At 36.0% G+C, this 20,937-nt stretch overlaps 3 protein-coding genes across 6 annotated transcripts; 1 reads left to right on the top strand and 2 right to left on the bottom strand.

The window, feature by feature from the left end:
* Positions 1-6,733: 6,733 nt before the first annotated feature.
* On the top strand, positions 6,734-14,375 carry LOC106451229 (myosin-11). 2 transcript variants are annotated; one of them, XM_013893124.3, is made up of 11 exons: positions 6,734-6,929; positions 7,027-7,137; positions 7,579-7,692; positions 7,796-7,996; positions 8,069-8,191; positions 8,291-8,455; positions 8,581-12,975; positions 13,138-13,293; positions 13,447-13,548; positions 13,630-13,775; positions 13,856-14,375. In XM_013893124.3, the coding sequence occupies exons 3-11, from the start codon at positions 7,615-7,617 to the stop codon at positions 14,130-14,132; spliced, it is 5,643 nt and encodes a 1,880-aa protein (XP_013748578.1). In that variant the 5' UTR covers positions 6,734-6,929; positions 7,027-7,137; positions 7,579-7,614; the 3' UTR covers positions 14,133-14,375. The 2 variants fall into 2 exon arrangements, with proteins under 2 accessions (XP_013748578.1, XP_022546753.1); XM_022691032.2 differs by lacking the exons at positions 6,734-6,929; positions 7,027-7,137 and adding an exon at positions 7,156-7,233.
* A 23-nt stretch (positions 14,376-14,398) lies between these two features.
* Positions 14,399-15,844, bottom strand: LOC106451230 (membrane-anchored ubiquitin-fold protein 6). Of its 2 annotated transcripts, XM_048740998.1 has the most exons (4): positions 15,667-15,844; positions 15,350-15,598; positions 14,899-15,069; positions 14,399-14,720 (listed from the first exon to the last, which is right to left on the bottom strand). In XM_048740998.1, the coding sequence occupies exons 2-4, from the start codon at positions 15,477-15,479 to the stop codon at positions 14,665-14,667; spliced, it is 357 nt and encodes a 118-aa protein (XP_048596955.1). In that variant the 5' UTR covers positions 15,480-15,598; positions 15,667-15,844; the 3' UTR covers positions 14,399-14,664. The 2 variants fall into 2 exon arrangements, with proteins under 2 accessions (XP_048596955.1, XP_013748579.1); XM_013893125.3 differs by having other exon boundaries at positions 15,350-15,841.
* A 1,433-nt stretch (positions 15,845-17,277) lies between these two features.
* On the bottom strand, positions 17,278-19,312 carry LOC106451227 (F-box/kelch-repeat protein At1g22040). Of its 2 annotated transcripts, none has more exons than XM_013893122.3 (2): positions 19,132-19,312; positions 17,278-18,934 (listed from the first exon to the last, which is right to left on the bottom strand). In XM_013893122.3, exon 2 carries the CDS (start codon positions 18,905-18,907, stop codon positions 17,486-17,488), a length of 1,422 nt encoding a protein of 473 aa, XP_013748576.1. In that variant the 5' UTR covers positions 18,908-18,934; positions 19,132-19,312; the 3' UTR covers positions 17,278-17,485. The 2 variants fall into 2 exon arrangements, with proteins under 2 accessions (XP_013748576.1, XP_013748577.1); XM_013893123.3 differs by having other exon boundaries at positions 19,012-19,260.
* Between the last annotated feature and the right edge of the window lie 1,625 nt (positions 19,313-20,937).

Raw genomic sequence — 20,937 nt, forward strand, 5'->3', positions numbered from 1 at the left:
CATATTTAAAAATTAGTTCTAATAATTTTAATAAAAAAAACAGTTTAAATAAAAAATAGTTTAAGAAATAGTTTAAAAATAGTTTTTAATCACAAAAATATAAATAGTTTAATAATTACAAAAAAAAAGTTTTAATAAATAAAAAATAGTTTAATAATTACAAAAAAATAATTTTAATAAATCCCAAAAATAGTTTAATAATTACAAAAAATAGTTTTAATAATATTTAAAATGCTTAATAAATATAGAAAATAGTTTAATAATTACAAAAAATAGTTTTAATAAATAAAAAATAGTTTAATAATTACAAAAAATAGTTTTAATAATATTAAAAATGTTTAATAAATATAGAAATTTATATTTTATATATAAAAATACATAAAACGTTTTATAACCACAAAAAAATGATTTTAAATATTATATATATGATTTTTAATCACCAAAAAAGTTTTATAGATATTAAAAATGTTTAATAAATATATAAATGCAAAAAATAGATTTTATATACAAAAAACGTTTTCATATTATATATAATTACAAATTAGATTTTTATAACCACAAAATTAATAAAAACTAAAAAAAAATCCAAATCAAGTGAAATACATAATCAAACCCGATTTTACACAATCCTACCATTCACCCTAACAAAAATCTATAAATCTCATTCCAAAATCATCAAATCTACTTAAAAACCATACAAATCTAACCTAAGAGAATGGGATAGGATTCATACATGAGGATTAGGGTGGAAATCGCGAGGGAGAAGAGAGAAAGCGCCGGAAATCGCAAGGGAGAAGAGAGGAGTCGACGAAATCGCAGGGGAAAGAGAGAGTGCGGCGGAGAGAAATGGGGAAGAAGATCGGGCTCAACCTAATAAAATGAGGCGTCCGACGGAAAATATCCGTCGGAATTTCCTCGAAATTATTTAATATATCCGTCGGAATTTCCTCGAAAATCATTAATTCAATTTTCGCGAAATATTTGGCGGCTTGGTTTACCCGGTTAAATGAAAATATTCCGAGGAATCAGGTTTCCTCGGAATACCCTCGGTAATTACCGAGGAAATTCTGAGGAACCAGGGTTTGGGGTTTCAAAACATCGATTTTTTTCGCCGTATTTCATTTCTTATACAATTATAATGCATACCATTGAGGATTCTTTGTATAGATGATCATAAACCATGAAATAACAAAATTTCAAAAATAATTGTAAGTATTCCTTTTACCGTTTATTAAAGTGTATAAGTGTTTCTCTTATGTTGTGTGGTTTTCGTTCATGCAATCGTAAAAGTGTTTGTTATTGGGTAAAACACCAAAGTTTGACTTCATAATCTGGTTAAGACACTTAATGAAGGTTATATACGTGTTATTCAATCCGCAAAACGTTGTTTTCGGTTAAAAATCCCTAGTTCCTCAGAATTTCCTCGGAATATTCCGAGGGAATTCCGAGGAAACAATGGAATTTCCGAGGAAACCCCTACCATCCTCGGAATTCCGTCGGAATATTCCGAGGAAATTTCGAGGAAAAGGACTCTATAATCAAATCCCTAAATCGACAAGGTCTATTCCGAGGGAATTCTGAGGAAAACCTATCTTCCCTCGGAATTTCCTCGGTATTTATATTAAAAAAAAAAAAAAAAATCGACGCTAGTCTGTTTCCGAGTCATCATCACCAGATGAATCTGAATCTGGATCTTGGTGAAACTCTCCAATCACTGGTTCATCCTCTACGTGAACGGCGGCTTCCTCTCCGAAGTCGGTTAAATTGACTACAAGGCCAACTCCACCTAAATCTTCTGCCGCACTTAAGTTGCCGGATGTGCTTGGTTGTAGTGGGTCTTCCAGCTCAGAACTTCCCTGAACTCGGCCTCTCGGGTTGAGTCTTGTAACAGTAACCCATGGATCATCTCTGTTCCTTACCCGGGGGTACTTGATATAACAAACCTGTAACATTTAAAAAATTATTAGTAAAATTATAAATTAATACACATGATGATGAATACTTCTGAATAATTAACATTTAATTACCTGATCGGCCTGAGAAGCAAGAATGAAAGGATCATAATATTGCAGCTTTCGTCTCGAATTTACTGATGTAACACCAAATGCATCTGTTCTCACACCTCGATCTGGAGTGTTGTCGTGCCAATCACAATAGAAAATAGTACAGCGCAATCCAACCATGCCCAAATACTTGATTTCCAAAATCTCATGTATGTGTCCGTAGTATACATCATCTCCTGATGCAGAACAAACGCCAGCATCATAAGTCGTACTCGAACGTCTTCTCTTCTGAGTCGTGAATGCATATCCTCGAGTACAAAATCTCGGATATGACTTCACAACAAAGTTTAGTCCAACGACCATCTCGCGTATCCAATCGTCAAATGTTTCACCTCTGACCAAACCAGCAGACACCTATCAATAAATGTGAATTAGTATAAATATGTGATAAATAATATTTTAATTTGTTTAAAGCACTCACATAAGTAAACATCCATCCAGCAAATTCTCTCTGCTTCATTTCTTCTAGTTCGTCCTCTGTGGCGTATCTATATTCGAACCGCTTTTCTGCCATGAAAATCCTGTACATATGATGACAATAATGTAATTAATTAAGATTTAAATTTCAACTTGTTAAAATAAAAATTTGTAAGCTAATTTATTTACCTCTCATATTGAAGAACATCTTTGCAGTTGGTGAGCAAATATGTTTGCAAATATGTTTGCAAATGACTGCGCTCCTGCTCAGTAAGTCGACGGTCCTTTGGTTTTCCGCTAAGTCGTCCAACGCCTCTTTCATCATGCCGAGCAGGTCTTCTGTTTTTGGTCTGAACTTCTACTGTAATTTTTTTCAAAATACTTGATTTCCAAAATCTCATGTATGTGTCCGTAGTATACATCATCTCCTGATGCAGAACAAACGCCAGCATCATAAGTCGTACTCGAACGTCTTCTCTTCTGAGTCGTGAATGCATATCCTCGAGTACAAAATCTCGGATATGACTTCACAACAAAGTTTAGTCCAACGACCATCTCGCGTATCCAATCGTCAAATGCTTCACCTCTGGCCAAACCAGCAGACACCTATCAATAAATGTGAATTAGTATAAATATGTGATAAATAATATTTTAATTTGTTTAAAGCACTCACATAAGTAAACATCCATCCAGCAAATTCTCTCTGCTTCATTTCTTCTAGTTCGTCCTCTGTGGCGTATCTATATTCGAACCGCTTTTCTGCCATCAAAATCCTGTACATATGATGACAATAATGTAATTAATTAAGATTTAAATTTCAACTTATTAAAATAAAAATTTGTAAGCTAATTTATTTACCTCTCATATTGAAGAACATCTTCGCAGTTGGTGAGCAAATATGTTTGCAAATATGTTTGCAAATGACTGCGCTCCTGCTCAGTAAGTCGACGGTCCTTTGGTTTTCCGCTAAGTCGTCCAACGCCTCTTTCATCATGCCGAGCAGGTCTTCTGTTTTTGGTCTGAACTTCTACTGTAATTTTTTTCAAAATACTTGATTTCCAAAATCTTATCTATGTGTCCGTAGTATACATCATCTCCTGATGCAGAACAAACGCCAGCATCATAAGTCGTACTCGAACGTCTTCTCTTCTGAGTCGTGAATGCATATCCTCGAGTACAAAATCTCGGATATGACTTCACAACAAAGTTTAGTCCAACGACCATCTCGCGTATCCAATCGTCAAATGTTTCACCTCTGGCCAAACCAGCAGACACCTATCAATAAATGTGAATTAGTATAAATATGTGATAAATAATATTTTAATTTATTTAAAGCACTCACATAAGTAAACATCCATCCAGCAAATTCTCTCTGCTTCATTTCTTCTAGTTCGTCCTCTGTGGCGTATCTATATTTGAACCGCTTTTCTACCATGAAAATCCTGTACATATGATGACAATAATGTAATTAATTAAGATTTAAATTTCAACTTGTTAAAATAAAAATTTGTAAGCTAATTTATTTACCTCTCATATTGAAGAACATCTTCGCAGTTGGTGAGCAAATATGTTTGCAAATATGTTTGCAAATGACTGCGCTCCTGCTCAGTAAGTCGACGGTCCTTTGGTTTTTCGCTAAGTCGTCCAACGCCTCTTTCATCATGCCGAGCAGGTCTTCTGTTTTTGGTCTGAACTTCTACTGTAATTTTTTTATTTGAAACAAAAATCTATTGTTTTGATAGAGTGATTCTATAAACTATATCAAATATTAAAGTTATTAATTTACAAACACTTTTCATATCATATATTTTGAAGTATGTTTTTATAGAAAACAAAAAAAAATATTTTACAGTGTATATATATATATATATTGATTAAATTTTATAGTTACAGATTATATTTATTTATTTAATTATTTGGTGTATAAAATATGTACTGTAATGTATATATATTATTAAGTGTAAAATGACAAAAAAAAACTTCAATTATTTTGAAGTATTAATTTTTTAATAGATTTCACTATTCAAAAAGACAAAATGTACAGTGTATGGTTTATGTGAATATAAATTATATATATATATATATATCAATTGTTAATTTATATTTATATCAAGATTATATATTAACATAAGATTTTTCAATTTTTTTTTGAATTATGTCATATTTTACAGTGATCGAATTTGGATGAAATTTATTAGATTATTCTATTTATTAATTTATCATGTTTTTAATTTATAAAGTTTCTACTTTTTTATAACACTTGAATAGATTTTCTACTTCATTAATCAGAAATTTCACCAATAACAGAAAAACCAAAATTAAAATTATCCAAAGTCTCATTTTTTTTCCTATCTCTCTCTATAAAACCATGCCTAATGTGTCTAAAATGTCTTAAGAAGGCAATTGCCTTAGGCCGCTATATTAAATGATATATTTTAGCCCCCCCCCCCCCCCCCCCCCCACCTCATTTTAATATATTTTATGCTGTTAATTTAAGCTTTCTATGTATTATTAAAACTAATATATATATTTGTATCAGATTTTTTCTCTCATATGTTTTTATTTCTAATATTGTAGTAATACATTTCTAACTCCACCTTTTAGCCTATCTAAACTAACATATATTTGATTAAATAGTTACAAAATTATCATAGATAGATTTAAATATGTGTAAGTTTTCTTAATATTTTGTTTAGTAGACTACGTAATTTATATTCTCTTAAGAAATATTTTTTCTTCATATGAATTTATAAACATAAATATATAATTTTGTAGGGGTTTTTGTAATACATGTTTACTACTCTCTTTGTTTCATTTTAATTATCGTTTTAAATTTAGCCACACAGATTAAGAAAATATTTAATTTATATGCTTACTAAATAAAAATATTATTACCAATCCACCTAACCATATTTAAACCAACAGAAAAATAAATTAGAATATAAAATCAATAAATTTTGCATTGAAATTATAAAACGATATTGTTTTGAAACAAAAATTTTAATTTAAAAAGACAGCTAAACTGAAAAAGAGGGATTATAAATCACCGAAACTTTTTTTTTATTTTAGCTTTCGGCCTTCCAACACCTAGACATGACACTTTTTAAAACCTTTTCTCTAAAGAACTAATTTTGAGTTTTTTTGGTTATCCATAAATAACCCTTTCATTAATTCTGTTTTTACTTTATTTTTTCCTTCTTTACTTTATCAGAAACATTTTTAGTAAGGTTAGTCACTAATCTGAACTTTCATGATTCATCTATATAATCACATACTCAGCTATTTGAGTATAGGCCCAAAAGAGCCCGTATCATCCAAGCCGGCCTCATCGAATTGTGTAACACTCCGATCACCGCCACGTGCAACGATGTTGCACATGATCACATGCTAAAGCGTAAATAGCTTGGTTGGCTGTGCGACCGGGAGAAAAAGAGACCGGACGAATTTGAAGCCCACGTGCTTCCTGGTCCATTCTCTATCGCCGTTTAAGGGCCTACCATTACCATCTATTTTTTTACCTTTTAAAACTACAATTATTAGTGCACAAAAAAAAACTACAATTATTAATTAATCACATGTATTCATTTTTACATTTGGATGACATAACGCAACTATTTCACTAATCAATCGATAATCCACGGTCTGATTAACTGCAGAGTGTTGATATTTTATATTTTTAACCATTCAAGAGATTTGTTGTAAAAAGGTTAAGAGACCTAACCGTTGCTAAGTTTTATATTAGTGGATCTCGATTTACTTTTTAAGGTTATAAATTGATTTTTGTTCTTTAAATTAATTTGAAAACAAAAAGTGAACTTTTTAATGTATAATGTTATATTATGATACTAACGTTGTAGTCGTTAAATGTCATTAATTTAAAAAGCACATTTGGGGAAGTAGATTGGTCAAATCTTTGCTGGTTTTCAAACATGATTTCAATTTTTATCCGTTCTCTGTTAGCATAGTACATTATTTTTATCCATTTTTTGCTTATTTTATTTTCCATTTAAAAATGTTCATTAAATTCCAGTGTATACTTAAAAATTAACTATAAATAAATATGAAAAAAATGAAAATAAATAAATCTGAAATTGGTGACACACCGCAAAAAAGAATGAAAATATAGTCGGACATAATAAATCTGCATTTCTTATTTATGGAAAAGAACAAAATGGGACCATGTGATTAAATAAAATGGGGGGAATTAGGGAAGGGAGATTAATAAGTGGCTTTGGCGGGATGTCATTGTTTCTTAATTAATCCTTCTCTTTTACTTAAAACCCCAAATACACACACACACACACACACACACACTGTTGTTGTGTTTGTGAGAGAGACCGTAATCAAATCATCATCTCCATCTGATATTTTACCAACACTTGTCAATTAATCAACCCTAAAACCTAATCTCAACCTCCTCCTCCTCTCTCCCCCTAAATCTCTAGATCCGTAATGCAGCTTAATCCAACTTGATACTTATTAAGCCTATCCCAATTTCAAATTCACACACCTTTTTTAATATTATTATTATTATTATTATTCTCAGTGGGAAAAGCTGGAGAAGAAGAGACATCGTGGTTGAAGAGATTCTCCATTGGTGGGCGTTGTTGCTTGCTTCCGACATAAGTACTCACTCCCCTTCAGATCCGGACATAAGGTGACTCATCTTCTATCCTCTCATTAATGCACAACCAACCAATCCCTTTCTTAGTGTCTTGTTGTTTCTAAATCTGGTCATAAGAGTCTTGTTCTGGTCAGTGTTCTTAGCTTGAATCGGATCTTTTGGCTCAGTTTTTTGAGTTTCAAGTTGACTAAAGTTTGGGGCTTTGCTTTGGATCTGAGGATTTAGCTTAGCAATTGGCACTTTTAGATTCCTTTTTTTGCCGAAAGCTCTTTCCTTTATTGGAATTGAGGAGGATTCAAATAGTTTAGTGAATTAAGCTTTTGGTTGAGCAGCTGAGTGACTTAGATCTAAGCTTGTACCTGATGATGGTCTCATTGTTCTTCTTGTTTCTTGTTATGGTTGTTCTTATGGTAATTGGAAGATAAACATGGAATATTAAGAAAATTGAGCTCATTTTTTATTTGTTTGTTTCAGGTGAGGAGGCTCTTTTGATTCTTTTTTTGTTGAGTAATGTCGAGACTTGCGAAATGGAAGCTGGAGAAAGCCAAAGTCAAAGTGGTCTTTCGGTTGCAGTTTCACGCTACTCATGTAAGTCAGAATGACACAATCAGATACTTGTTGATGGTGTGCGTCAATGGGGGAATGCACATAGTAATCTGATGGATTGGTTTGTTTTTTATATAATGAAAAGGTTCCACAAGCGGGATGGGACAAGCTGTTCATATCTTTCATCCCTGCTGACTCTCTAAAAGCTACAGCTAAGACAACAAAAGCTCTTGTCAGAAATGGGACTTGCAAGTGGGGTGATCCCATTTACGAAACTACAAGGCTGCTCCAGGATACAAGGACCAAGCAATTTGATGAAAAACTCTACAAGATTGTTGTGGCTATGGTACACTTTCTTTTTTCCATCTGACTTGTAATTTCGGATTTTAATTTTTTTATTCCCTTCTTATGTGATCAGGGTACTTCTAGATCTAGTATACTTGGAGAAGCTATGATCAACCTTGCTGAATATGCTGACGCCTTAAAGCCTTTTGCGGTGGCATTGCCCTTGCAAGGCTGTGATTCAGGAGCTATCTTACATGTATGGATCATTTAGCATTTTCTCTCATCCCTATAAAGAGTTTGACTTCCCTTTTTACTTTAGAGATTGATTGCTCAACTTTTCTGTTGTTGTTTTCAGGTCACTGTACAGCTGTTAACTTCAAAAACAGGCTTTAGAGAGTTTGAGCAGCAGAGAGAACTCAGGGAAAGGGGACCGTCCACCACCCCTGACCATAGCAGTCCTGACGAATCCTCTCGTTCCAAAACTTCCCCTTCTGATGACTCTCTTAGTCATGTTGATAAGGTCTAAATAACATATTTACATGTCTGTAGTATAATTCTCACCAATTTATAGGAAAATTTTATTACACAATTAGTTTTGGGTGTGAGGATGTTGACACAACTTGTATTGTCAATACTTTTCTGCAGACAAATATAAGAGGGAGTTTCAGAGAGAAGTTCCGAGATGATTCTTTTGTGGAAGAAGCTGTGAGGCCAAATGACCCTGATTCATCAATGGGATTCGATGTCTCTTCAAACACATCAGGAAGCCTAAATGCAGACAAACATGATATATCCAGCACAAACGAAATTGACAGCCTCAAAAGTATGGTTTCCGGAGATTTGAGTGGACTTGCTCAGAGCCCTCAGACAGAGAAAGACGCTCGCGAGTGGCACAATGGCTGGGGTTCAGAGTATCTTAACAAGAATAGCGATTTGGGCAATGCCATAGAAGAGAACATTAAGCTTAAAGGCTTCGTGGAGGACATGGAATCATCCATTAATGAGATTAAGACTGAAGTGAACTCGCTACAGTGCCATGCAGATGATATAGGTTCCAAAGCTCAAGAGTTTTCTCAAATACTTATTTCAGAGATCAGTTCTGGGGATCGGTTGGTCAGGGAAGTGTCTGTGTTGAAATCAGAGTGCTCAAAATTAAAAGAAGAGATGGAGCGCTTGCGTAGCGTCAAAACACATGTTGGATATAACAGCAAAGACCAAGATAACGTTTCCCACAACCTACAGCTAAGATGGCTGCAAGGTCTTTCAGTTGTAGAGGATAACATCAGAGAGATTCAAAAGAAAGTTTGCTATAGCTACCATGACAGGGACTTACGCTTATTCCTCGCAGACTTTGAGTCTCTGCTCGGAGTTCTACTGGACTTCAAAAGGCAGATTAGCACAGTACCATCTGAGAAAACCACCACCTTAGCCAATAAAAATGAGAGAGGCATATCAGGTTCTCAGCTGGACACTGAGATTTATCAACCAGAACTTGATCCCCTTCAGTATCTTGGTATGCCTGATCTTACATCTCGTGAACCCAATTCAGCAGATTCTGCAAATGCCATGAGAGATAAAATACTCGAGCTTGTGCGAGGGCTGGACGAGTCTAAAGCCGAACGTGATAGCCTTACCAAGAAAATGGATCAGATGGAGTGCTATTACGAATCTCTAGTCCAGGAGCTCGAGGAGACTCAAAGGCAGTTGCTAGTAGAGTTACAGAATCTAAGGACTGAACATTCCACATGCATCTATAGTATCACTGGCGCTAATGCTGAGATGGAAGCGTTGCGCCAAGATGTGAATGAGCAAGCACTCCGATTTTCCGAGGAGAAGAAAACTTTGGTTTCTCTGAATGAAGAACTTGATAAACGAGCTATGGCTGCAGAGGCAGCGCTTAAAAGGGCGCGGTTAAATTATTCTATTGCTGTCAACCATTTGCAGAAGGATCTTGAGTTGCTTTCCTCTCAGGTTGTATCTATGTTTGAGACCAATGAAAACCTCATCAAGCAAGCTTTTCCAGACCCTGGTGATTCAAAGCCTGAGAAACAGGACACTCGTGATGTAAAACTCACACAGTTTCAAAATGAGAAGAAGGGGATGAAGGAACGGCCCTTAAAGGGTGATATTCTTCTAGAAAACTTGCAGAGATCTCTTCAGGTGCAAGAAAGCCTATATCAAAAGGTTGAAGAAGAACTTTATGAGATGCACTCAAGGAACTTATATCTGGAAGTGTTCTCGAAAATTCTACAGGAAACTTTCCTTCAAGCAAGTGTTGACATAAGAATAATGAAAGGGAAAATTGATGAGCTTGGATGGCAGCTTGAGCTTTCAACAGAGGCCAAGGAAATGTTGAAGCAGAGGCTGGATATTACGCTGGACGAGGTCTTCTCTCTGAATGAGGAGAAAACCACATGCATTGCCAAATGGAATGCTGTAGCTTTTCAGAATCAAAGTTTAGAGGCAAATCTGCAGAATGTTACTCACGAAAACCTCATCCTTCTGCAAAAGATTGATGAACTGGAATCTGTAGTGCTCGAGTCCAAGAATTGGAAAAACAGTTACGAGACATGCATTTGTGAGAAAAAAGAGCTCGCAGAGCTCTTGGAGAAAGAAGCGCTTGAAAAAGTTCATCTTCAGAAACGGTTTGCTACTGTGCAGGCTGAGTTTGATTCTCTGAGAGATAAGTTTGATGATCTGGCTACTGCAAATGAAAATCTGCAGAAGGACGTCGGCAGTCTGAAGGACAAGCTGATGAACACATTAGGTTGCTACAATGAAAAGCTCATTTCCTTGCCTCTGTGGGAAGGAGGAGTGGATCTTGATTTGGAGTCCCCTGATTTAGCAGAGCAGCTTGATAGATTCTTGTGTAAGATATGTGACAAAAGTCTTGTACTTATGAAAGAAAATAAAGATCTGGTGGAGGAAAAATCCAAGACAGAGTTTCATTTGAGGGCTGCAGAGGCTGACATTACTGAGCTCAAGCAGAAGCATGAGAATAATGTGCGCCTACTCGTGGCTAAGAATGAGGCGCTTGGCCAAGAGATCTCAGAACTAAGCTCTGTAACTGTTGAACATGGAAGAACCAAGCTGCTTGTTGAAGAACTAGCTGAAGAGAAAAAAGGTCTTCTGGTTTCTCTCCTGGATAAATCTCAGGAAACGTTGGGTCTTGTGCGTGAGCTTGAGAATTTAAGGACAACATTTGATCAAGAGTTGAGAATTGAAAAAAGCTCCAGGCAGGAGCTAGAAAGTAAAATGCAAGATCTTACTTCTGAGTTCACTGCTAAAAGTTCCAAATTGCTGAGATTTGATGAGCAAAGCTCTGAGTTAGTCCATCTGAAGCAAATGGTTTCGGATTTGGAGTTGGAGAAGGCAAATCACACTCATCTTTTGTCAGGATATGAAACATCTCTGAGAAGCTTGAATCGTGATTCATCATATATTTCCGATCTGGAATCTCAGTTACTTGAAATGGTGGAATTTTCAATAGCAGCAGATATCCAGATTCTTTTCGTAAGATCTGAGTGGGAGAGTTATGCTGAGGAGCAGCACAAGGAATATTTTGAGGTACTGACTGCACTCAATGGCTCTCGTTATGTAGAAGCTCAGTATATGGATAATAATATAAAGCTATTGACAGATCTCGACTCTGTAAAATCAGAATTGAAAACTGAGAGAAGTTTGAGAAACAAATTAGAGAGCAGAATCGAAGAACTTGCGTCTGAGTTAGATGAAAAGCACCTGCTGTTGGATAACTTTGATTTGCAGAAATCTCAAGTGAAACTTTTGGAGAAGATGGTAGCTGAACTGGAATCTGAAAAGTCCTCTCAGAGTTTGGAGTATGAGAGAAATGCTCGTCAAGAGTCTTCTTTTATTGAAGAACTGTTTCAGTGTCTAATAGCTGGAGATGTTCAGCATGTTGTTACAAAAATCCAGTCTGAGACCTACATCGATGACCTTGCAGAACAACTTAGATGCTGCTCTAAGAGCCATCTTGAGTTTCAAAAGAAGCACGCTGATATGGAATCTGCCCTCAACCATTGTCTAGTCAACGAGAAGCGGTACATGGAAGAAAACAATCAATTACTGGTTAATCTCGAAGTCTTGAAGTCTGAGCTAGAGTCTTCCACGGCTACAAGCAGAGCTCTTACTGATAGAAATGAAGAAATGTCAGTCGAGCTTGAAGAATACACAAATAGGCATGGGAATGCAGAAAGAAGTTACTCTGAGAGAAACCTATGTGCTAATGAGGTTGAGCAATTGAAATCTTTGTTGGTTGAGCATGAAGAAGAAATAGAAAAACTGATGGTGTTAAAGTCTGAGGCGGAAATAACAGTCGAGGTACTGAAAGATAAACTAGCTGAGCTGTGTGGAAAAGGTGCCAGTGAGCTTGAGAAACTGCAAAACAGGTGCGGTGATCTCACTCAGAAGCTCTCTGAGCAGATTCTGAAAACAGAAGAGTTCAAAAGCTTGTCCATCCATTTGAAAGAGCTTAAGGACAATGCAGAAGCTGAATGCACTCGTGCCCGTGAAAAGACGGACTACCAAGCCCCGCTAACTCCACAGCAGGAGTCATTGAGAATCATTTTCATCAAAGAACAGTATGAAACCAAGCTGCAGGAGCTTCAACATCAGCTGACCATGTCCAAGAAGCATAGTGAAGGAATTCTGATGAAATTACAAGATTCCATTGATGAGAATGAAACTAGGAAGAAGGCGGAATCCAGCTATTTAAAGAGAACCAAAGAGCTGGAAGATAAAATATTGGAACTGGAGGCTGACATGCAATCTGTTATGAACGATAGACGTGAGAAGACAACAGCTTATGACATGATGAAGGCTGAGTTGGATTGTTCGTTGCTTAGCCTCGAGTGCTGCAAGGAAGAAAAACAGAGGCTTGAAGATTTTCTGCAAGAGGAGAGACTGAAAATGTCTAAAGAGCTAGAATCAATGAGAGAATCAGTACAGCGTTACAGCACTCAGGGTGTAACGGAGTTGGCTGACAAAGATATAATTGCAAGCCCCAGGCCGAAAATTCAGGTAAACGTTTAGATTAGCATTTATCGGGAAGTTATTTTATGGTATCATAGAGCTCATGTTAAAACTAGTTTTGCTCCTAGCTTTCATGTTAACGTATGTCTATTGTTCATCAGGGTGCTTATAGTATTTATATACCTTTCAACTATGTTTATTGTTCATCAGGGTGCTATTCAATCGAGGGGTGTAAATGAAAACGGAGACCAATCACCTTCGGGAGAAGCAATGGCACTGGACAAGAGTGAAGAAAGCCTAGCTTTGATCAATGATAGCTTTAGGGCAGAGACTTTAAGGTCTAGCTTGGATCACTTAAACAATGAGGTAATATTGCATTGTTGTTTAAAATGTCTAAAGAGTGGAGTCAACATAATTGGAGATTTTAAATAGCAGTGGCTTAGTATTAGATTTGATGGCAATTCTGAATCAGAAATGTATACTAGCTGGTTTTGAATCCTTTTTTTGTCTCCTATACAGCTAGAAAGGATGAAGAATGAGAATTTACTTGAATCTCAAGATGATAATGATTCAGAAACCAGATTCCCGGGTTTGGAACAAGAGCTGATGCAGTTGCGTCAGGTGCGGAAGCTTACCTTTTTACAGACTGTAATATATTAAAGCATGTGTGTATCACAAGTCTTATGATCATCTTTTCAACAGGCAAAAGAAGAACTTCAAAGCATCTTCCCTCTATCTCACGAGAATTACAGCTGCGGGAACGCATTGGAGAGGGTTCTTGCACTGGAAATAGAACTTGCTGAAGCATTACGTGGAAAGCAAAAACACTCAACCATCCATTTTCAGAGGTACATAATGATCTTGGAGGAACGAGAAAGAACTATACTAAACACTGAACTTACACCCTTTTTTTTGCCTGAAATTGCAGCTCTTTCTTGAAGCAACACACAGATGACGAAGCAATCTTCCAGAGTTTCAGAGACATAAACGATCTAATCGAGGAAATGCTGGAGACCAAAGGCCGGTATGCATCTATCGAGACAGAGCTCAGGGAGATGCATGACCGCTACTCTCAGCTAAGCCTCAAGTTTGCAGAGGTTGAAGGAGAGAGACAAAAGCTGATGATGACTCTGAAGAACGTAAGAGCATCCAAGAAAGGAATGGTATTAAACCGTTCATCTTCAGCAACTCTTGGTGAACATTAATGCACAGATGATGATACTATGTATATATATGTCCCCAATGATGTTGAATAATAAATCCAAGTTCTAACAATGGTCTCTCAAGTTATAGATAGCTTAATATAAAATGTTCTTTAATTCAAAGATATGGGGTTCTCAAAGTGTGTCTTCTCTGTAATGTACAGAAACCCAACTTGTTCAACTCAGAGAATCAAACTGTAATTTTCAATTATACTAGAAAACTCATGTTATGTTTTATCTTTCAAACTGTTTGTTCTGCACGTATTGTATATAATTTTTAAAAACAATCATCCTTCAAGAATCGTAGTACATTTTCTTGAGCCATTTTTGATAAACAATGAAGAAAAGATGAAAAATAAATTATCAACCACACAAATGTAAACAAGTTCTGTAATGAAGATCCTTTGTTTTTTTTTTGTTTTTCATGTCTATGCCAATAAGGGAACTTCTCAGCTGTTCCATGGAGCAGCAATCACCCAGTGCTATATATTATCATGAAGGATAAAAATCTCTATATGATCCAATTTACTTGCAGCTACAAAATGGTGCATGCGCAACGATTCTTCATGGGAGGATCATTCTGCAGTTTTTCTGTGTAACAGATATAAAAATACATATAATGAGATGATATAACCCCATCATCTCAAAAAACCTTTTGGAAAACAATGGAAGTTTGGAATCTGAATACCATATCCACAAGCGAGTAGAGAATATATAGGAAACCTATTACAATAAAGAAAAAAGTATAGGAAGGTATTGAAACAGTTACCGCTCTTTTTGTCTAAAGTAGGAGGGCGAAGAACAACATGCATAGTGATGACCATTCCTGGAAGTTCACCAACGGGAAGCCTTGATTCAGCAAGTGTCCTGTTGTTGTCCAGTATCTTCCCGGCGTTGATGAGCTTCACATCATTTACAGTCTTTGGAATGTTTTCTGAGTCTGGTCAAAACAGAGAGACACACTTGAAAACTGCAGTTCCAACACAACCTTAATATACCCATTCTTGTTAAATTCTAGAACTTTACAAAGCTCAGTACCTAAACTTAGGCGAATAAAAGCGTTCGGTATACATTAAATCATTACAGAAACAAGAATCAAACTTCTTAGCAAATCAAATTTCAATGATGGAAAGGCAGAAACAAGAATCAAAGAATATGAAGTTTATTTTTTAAAACAATCAAAACATAATGATGGAAAGGAAGAGAAGCACATATGTTACCTTTAGGCCATTGAGAGATGATCTTCTCTTTGAGGGAAGAAACAGTCATAGATTGATTGTACTTGCTGGGACCTATGTCAGTGCCATCAGCGAGTCTAAACTTGAGTTCTATCCAATCTTCACCTGCCATCTCTCTCTATTTCCCCCCACCACCACAACACAACACACAAAAAAGATTCAAAAGTCTTCACCTTTTCTCTCTCTGGGGAATATCATCGAACACAAGACGTGCTTTTTCACCAATTCGACCTAAATAACGAAAACCCAAATCAAGTTTTGTTGAAAACTTCAGAACCCAGTTGCTGAAAGAAACAGACTTTATCCTCTTCTTGACGGTTTCTGAAGAAGAAGAACAGATCCAATTATAATTGAAAGGTTTATATGATTAAGAAGAAATGAAAGAGAAAGAAGATGAAGAAGAAAAGAGAGAGGCAAGGCTGTGTCTTTGAGCAGCACAGATTTTAATTTGGGGGTTTCTTTGTCAAGTGAGATTCTTCTTCGTTTTGACTTTTCTACCCCTCTTTAATCTCACACAATTAAGCTGACTTTTTCTTTTAATTATCAAGAATTTTTGTCTAATTAACCTCAGATTGCGTCATGGTGATATATATATATTGACGATATTTAAGAATATAGTTTTCTTATATGTATAATGCATATATTATTAACTCTAAACTCTGGCCATGTTGTACTATATCAAAAATGTACTAGTGGATTTCTCAATTATTTGATTTATGTTAAGTGGGTATTGATACTCTTCTTGACATTTTTTAAAAAAAGAAAGATATTGGGCTTATTTGTGGGTTCCCTCCATGTCATCTCTCAATTATTTTATAGCATTTTGTTCCTTTAATACTTTGGGCATATATGCCAAATTTTATATGTGATTTGTAACAAGGGGGTAGTCCTGGCATTTAGGAATGGTTAGAAAATGGCAGCCACCAACTATATAAGCCTAACTACTTAACTAATTTAAAGATGGGAGTATTTAATAACATAATGCTAACTCATAAATATGACAATAGTTTATTGTTATTCTTTTCTTTATGTGAAGTTTACATTTCAAGATATCTCTTCTACATAAGCTGAGTTGTGATTCTTCTGAAAATTGTAATCATTTACGTTTAGCACTTCACTATAGACAAGGAAATTCTAGTGGTTTAGATATGAAATTAAGTGGTATTCTTAATGAATTTTGATGAAATGCTTTTAAACATTTGGTCCGGAAAATGTTACCCAAGTATAACTATGTTTTTCAAGTAGTGAAGCCAAATGTAAACCAACCTCCAAGTGATAAAATTTGGTATAATCGGTTTGTTCAAATAATGTGAGGATATAAAACCGATGCAACATAATTTGATTCCGGTTAGATTCGGTTCAATTTTCAAATGTCATCCTATTCGCCAACCAAATATAAGTTATGAAGGAAAATTCGTTCGTGCATTCCACAAAACACCAATACATCTCTTGAATGAAATAAATAACAGCCTAGTGATGTTTTAGATAATATATGCATTCAGGAAAGGAAAAAAAGAGGACTTTCTCATTCACATCATATTAAAGTAATACGAAAATTAATCACAAAAGAGATTCGTTGAAATCAAGAACCAACTTTCATTATAAGAAAAAAAGGAAGATATAAAGAGAAGGTGAAGTGTCAAATGAGAATCAGGAGATGGTTTTATAGCTTTATGAGCATATGAATATGATACGTTCTTGATTCCAACGCATTAACGATATTATCAGTCTTTCTTTTTACCTGTTTTCTTCTTCTACCTCCAACATCCATAGTGTTAGGTTCTTAGGTCCACAATTATTGAAAGAACCAGAACCGAACCGACACTTCCGGTTAAGCAAAATGATCAATAGCTGAAACAATTATTTTACTTACAGGAACTGCTTTAGTGTATACACTTGCACATATGAAATCAAGAATACAGTGACCATATCTATATATTGTTTCACAACTTTTTATTGCTCAAGCTTACATGCCACAGCCAAAGCTAGAAGTATACAGAATTTGTATATCATAATTGAAGAATTATACTTTAAAAAAAATATCTTTGGGAATAACATATCATAAACCTTCAAACTTTGGCTGTACACACAAGATTTTCTCAGTGTCAATGTTGCTTTTCAAATATCTATAACTTGGCAGCTAACAAGCTCAGCAGCACCCAAGTCCTTACTTGCAATAACCTTCCAAATAACAGTATCTGACTTGTTAACTGCATCACCCTTCTCCTTCAAAGAACCTGAACCCAAAACACACTTGGAGCTAGAGCTAGAGCTAGAGCTAGAGCCTGATACGTCAGGCACATCAGCTCTCAACACCGTAACGTTACGGTTATGATCTCTAGTAATAAAATGAAGCTTCCCATGAAACCCAGCAAGCAAATAAGGAGACTCCGAATCCGTCATGTCATAAACAGGCACTTCCCCTATAACAACTTTCCAAGCATCTTCCTTCTGATCATAAACCTTAATCTTCCCGTTCTCCATCGAGCTAGAAGGATCAAAAGCATACAGCTCCCCATCCACCACAACGCTCAGCTTCGTCCCCGCCTGCCTCGCGGGCCAACCTTCACCCATCCCAGATGGCATCTCCCCCCAAAGCTCAGTCTCCGGATCATAAACCTCACCTCCAACGTCCACAAAGAAAGGCCACGAGTAAAGACTCTGAGGCACGCATAACCTACCGTTGTAGCAAGTCATCCCCGTGGCGATGGGCTTCAGCAAGTCAGCCAAGAACGCGTTGGGCAGCACTTGGGCCTTAGTGAAAGGCATGCTGGGGACTTCAGACCAAACGTCGGTGGTTGGGTCGTAAACCTCAGCTGTCTGAAGAGGAGATAAGCCTCCACGTCCACGGTCAACGCCTCCAACAACGTAGAGCTTCTCGTCCAACACTCCTGTTTTGGAGTAAGCACGGTTGGCCAGCATAGAGCTCACTTCGCTCCACGAGTTGATAATAGGATCGAATCTCCACACACAGCTCACGGTTTTAGACTTGGAGAGACCTCCTAGAACGTAGAGACACCCGTCGACAGAACCAATAGCACATCCGCAGAAGGGCATCTGCTCAGAAGCGTCTCTTCTACCGAGCAGGCTCCTCACAATCTCACCGACTTTGAGGTTCCATGAGCTTCTTCTAGACTCCTCTTCGTAGACGATAACAGGCATTGGAGGCAGTCTCTGCCATCTAGTGGAGACAGGATCCAAAGAGTACCATAGAAGCTTATCATCTTGGCCTTTGGTAAGCACGTAGAGCCACTCCTCGGTTATACCAAGCTCTTTCCTTAGAGCATAGACCTCGGAGGTGGATACAGCTGATCTCCACCTCCGTGAGACTAGCCGAACGCTCGAGTAGGAGATTCTTGGGAGCCTAGCGAGAATCTGTATAGATAACTCATCAGGGAGGTTAGGAATCAATCTGCAGTTGTAGTCTTCTTCATCGTTTGAAGAGGATAACTTTCGTCTTTTGCGAGATGAGTTTGAGGGTTCCTCGTCTTGGCTCGTTGCTTTCCTCTTGGAACAGCTTAAGCTCATTACAGAACCCATCAGAGCTTAGCTTCAGATCAACAGTCTCTGCCGAGCAAAAACATGACTTTTCACCATTAAAAGTAACAAACTTTACAATCAAGAACACAAATCTAATTACATACTTAGTGAGGAAGAATCAGAGAGGATCAAGGAGACAAAATGAATTCAATCGATCAAGGATCATCGTTGGAATCTAAACTTCAGAGAGTAAGGAACAAAGCTGGGAGATGAGAATCTCTTACCGAAGACGAGAGAGAGAGATCGAGGAGTTAAGATAGAAGAATCTTGAGATCTATCCGAACCACACGCATGTTTTCGGAATTGTCTTTTTTGGATTGCAGATTGTGTTTTTTTATTTTTATTTTTTATTTTTGGGTAGTTGAATCATTCGACGCACGGTTTTTTTTTTAATTTAATTTAATTTGTTCTGGGGACTGTGTGACATTTAATGGTGGCCGTTGGATTGATGAGATGATGTGTAAGTTGATCGGATTTTTAGACCATCTCCAATGTATTTTGCTATTTTCATCTCTAAAATAGAGGAACTCTATAATAGAGATGGGATGTGCTCCAATGTATTCCTTTAAAATAGCAATCTCTAAATATAGAGTAAAAAATAGAGGAATGCTATTTCTTCCTCTATAAATAGAGGAAAAAATAGAGATCTCTATTATAGAGAAAGAAATAGAGGTGGGTTGGAGTAATTTCACCTCTAAATGCTATTATAGAGATAAAAATAGCAATGAGTTGGAGATGCTCTTAGGTAATCCGGTCTGCTTCTTGCCTTCTTCTAGAAAGTCAACTAAACTTCTTCTTTCATAGTCAACAAAAATTAACATTAGTTTTGTTGATTATTAATCAGTGAAATAAAAAATTCTTTTGTGGTGAATGAAATTGAAATAACAAGCTGTTGAAGAAATGCTACACTCTTGAATGTTCTCTCTTCTTTGGTTTTTAAATTTGCATATGATACGGTTTCTTTATTTATCTGCGTTAGAAACAAAAATTATGAACCGCGTTGGTGTTTGGTTTGCTATCAAACCTCCTCTTCCCGCCAATCTCGCTTTAACTGATTAGTCTACTGGAATTTTTTATTTGATTTCAACTTAGAAAAAGCTCTTTTGTTGTTTTTACGACATTGTTCTTCTTCTAAAGCATTTGTAACTTCATTTCCTTGTGGCGTTATCCATTTGATGTAGTGAATAATTAATCATAAGCAATGGATAGTGTGTCTTCTTCTTAGCGAGCTGTGAGTCTACTGGTAATAAAGCACTGGCTAGTCATGAGATTTTTCGCTTTCTGGCATTTTTGTTTTGCTTGGGACATCCGATTAAACGTGTCTGGCACTGCTTGTTCGGGACTAAGTGGAGCCATACTTCCTACACTCACAAGGAACACAAATCTCTGTAGCAAAGTTGAGGAGGGATCGATAAAAGATCCAAAAGCTTTGAATATTCTTCTGTTTTCAACTAATATGAGAACATCGTCTGATCTGTTCATATAACAGAAAAAAAAAACATTGTTTCGTTGACTAGGACAAAAATTATTGAGTCAAAGTCTTATTTGGTGTCAAGATAATAGCTAAGAATAGTCATTAACTCCTCTCAAACACAATGAATTATAGATTATTCTATTCCATATTAGAAAAATCAAATTATTCTATCCGTTCCTTAAAGTTACATATTTTAGATTTTTCACACGTTTTAAATAAATACATTAAATTTACATATTTTTTTTGTGTTTATCTTTTTCCATAATTTTAAGCCAATAAAAATTCAACTAGTGCAATTAAGTTTTTTGAAGTTTGTAATTAGTTAATAAAATATGCATTGAAAATGTAAAAAATGGATCTTTTTGAAACAAATTTTTTTCTCTAGGATATGTAACATTAATGAACGAAGAGAGTATTTAATAGCATTGTGACATATTTATATAGAACTTCACTCATGAACATATATATGCAATAGATCAGTAGATAGTCAAGTAAAATCTAATCCACAAAATAGTTTGATAAAATGGCTGCATCATTATAATAAGGATATTGATGC

The sequence above is a fragment of the Brassica napus genome, chromosome A9, assembly GCF_020379485.1.
Source record: "Brassica napus cultivar Da-Ae chromosome A9, Da-Ae, whole genome shotgun sequence".
NCBI lineage: Eukaryota > Viridiplantae > Streptophyta > Magnoliopsida > Brassicales > Brassicaceae > Brassica > Brassica napus.

Excerpts from the sequence above, each read along its gene's own strand:
- LOC106451229 (XM_013893124.3), top strand. The coding sequence starts at position 7,615 with ATGTCGAGACTTGCGAAATGGAAGCTGGAGAAAGCCAAAGTCAAAGTG. Across the intron at positions 7,693-7,795 it reads TGCAGTTTCACGCTACTCAT|GTTCCACAAGCGGGATGGGA; the intron begins GTAAGTCAGAAT and ends TATAATGAAAAG. Across the intron at positions 12,976-13,137 it reads GCCCCAGGCCGAAAATTCAG|GGTGCTATTCAATCGAGGGG; the intron begins GTAAACGTTTAG and ends ATTGTTCATCAG.
- LOC106451230 (XM_048740998.1), bottom strand. The coding sequence starts at position 15,479 with ATGGCAGGTGAAGATTGGATAGAACTCAAGTTTAGACTCGCTGATGGC. Across the intron at positions 15,070-15,349 it reads CATCTCTCAATGGCCTAAAG|ACTCAGAAAACATTCCAAAG; the intron begins GTAACATATGTG and ends TGTTTTGACCAG. Across the intron at positions 14,721-14,898 it reads TACTTTAGACAAAAAGAGCG|AAAAACTGCAGAATGATCCT; the intron begins GTAACTGTTTCA and ends TCTGTTACACAG.
- LOC106451227 (XM_013893122.3), bottom strand. The coding sequence starts at position 18,907 with ATGGGTTCTGTAATGAGCTTAAGCTGTTCCAAGAGGAAAGCAACGAGC.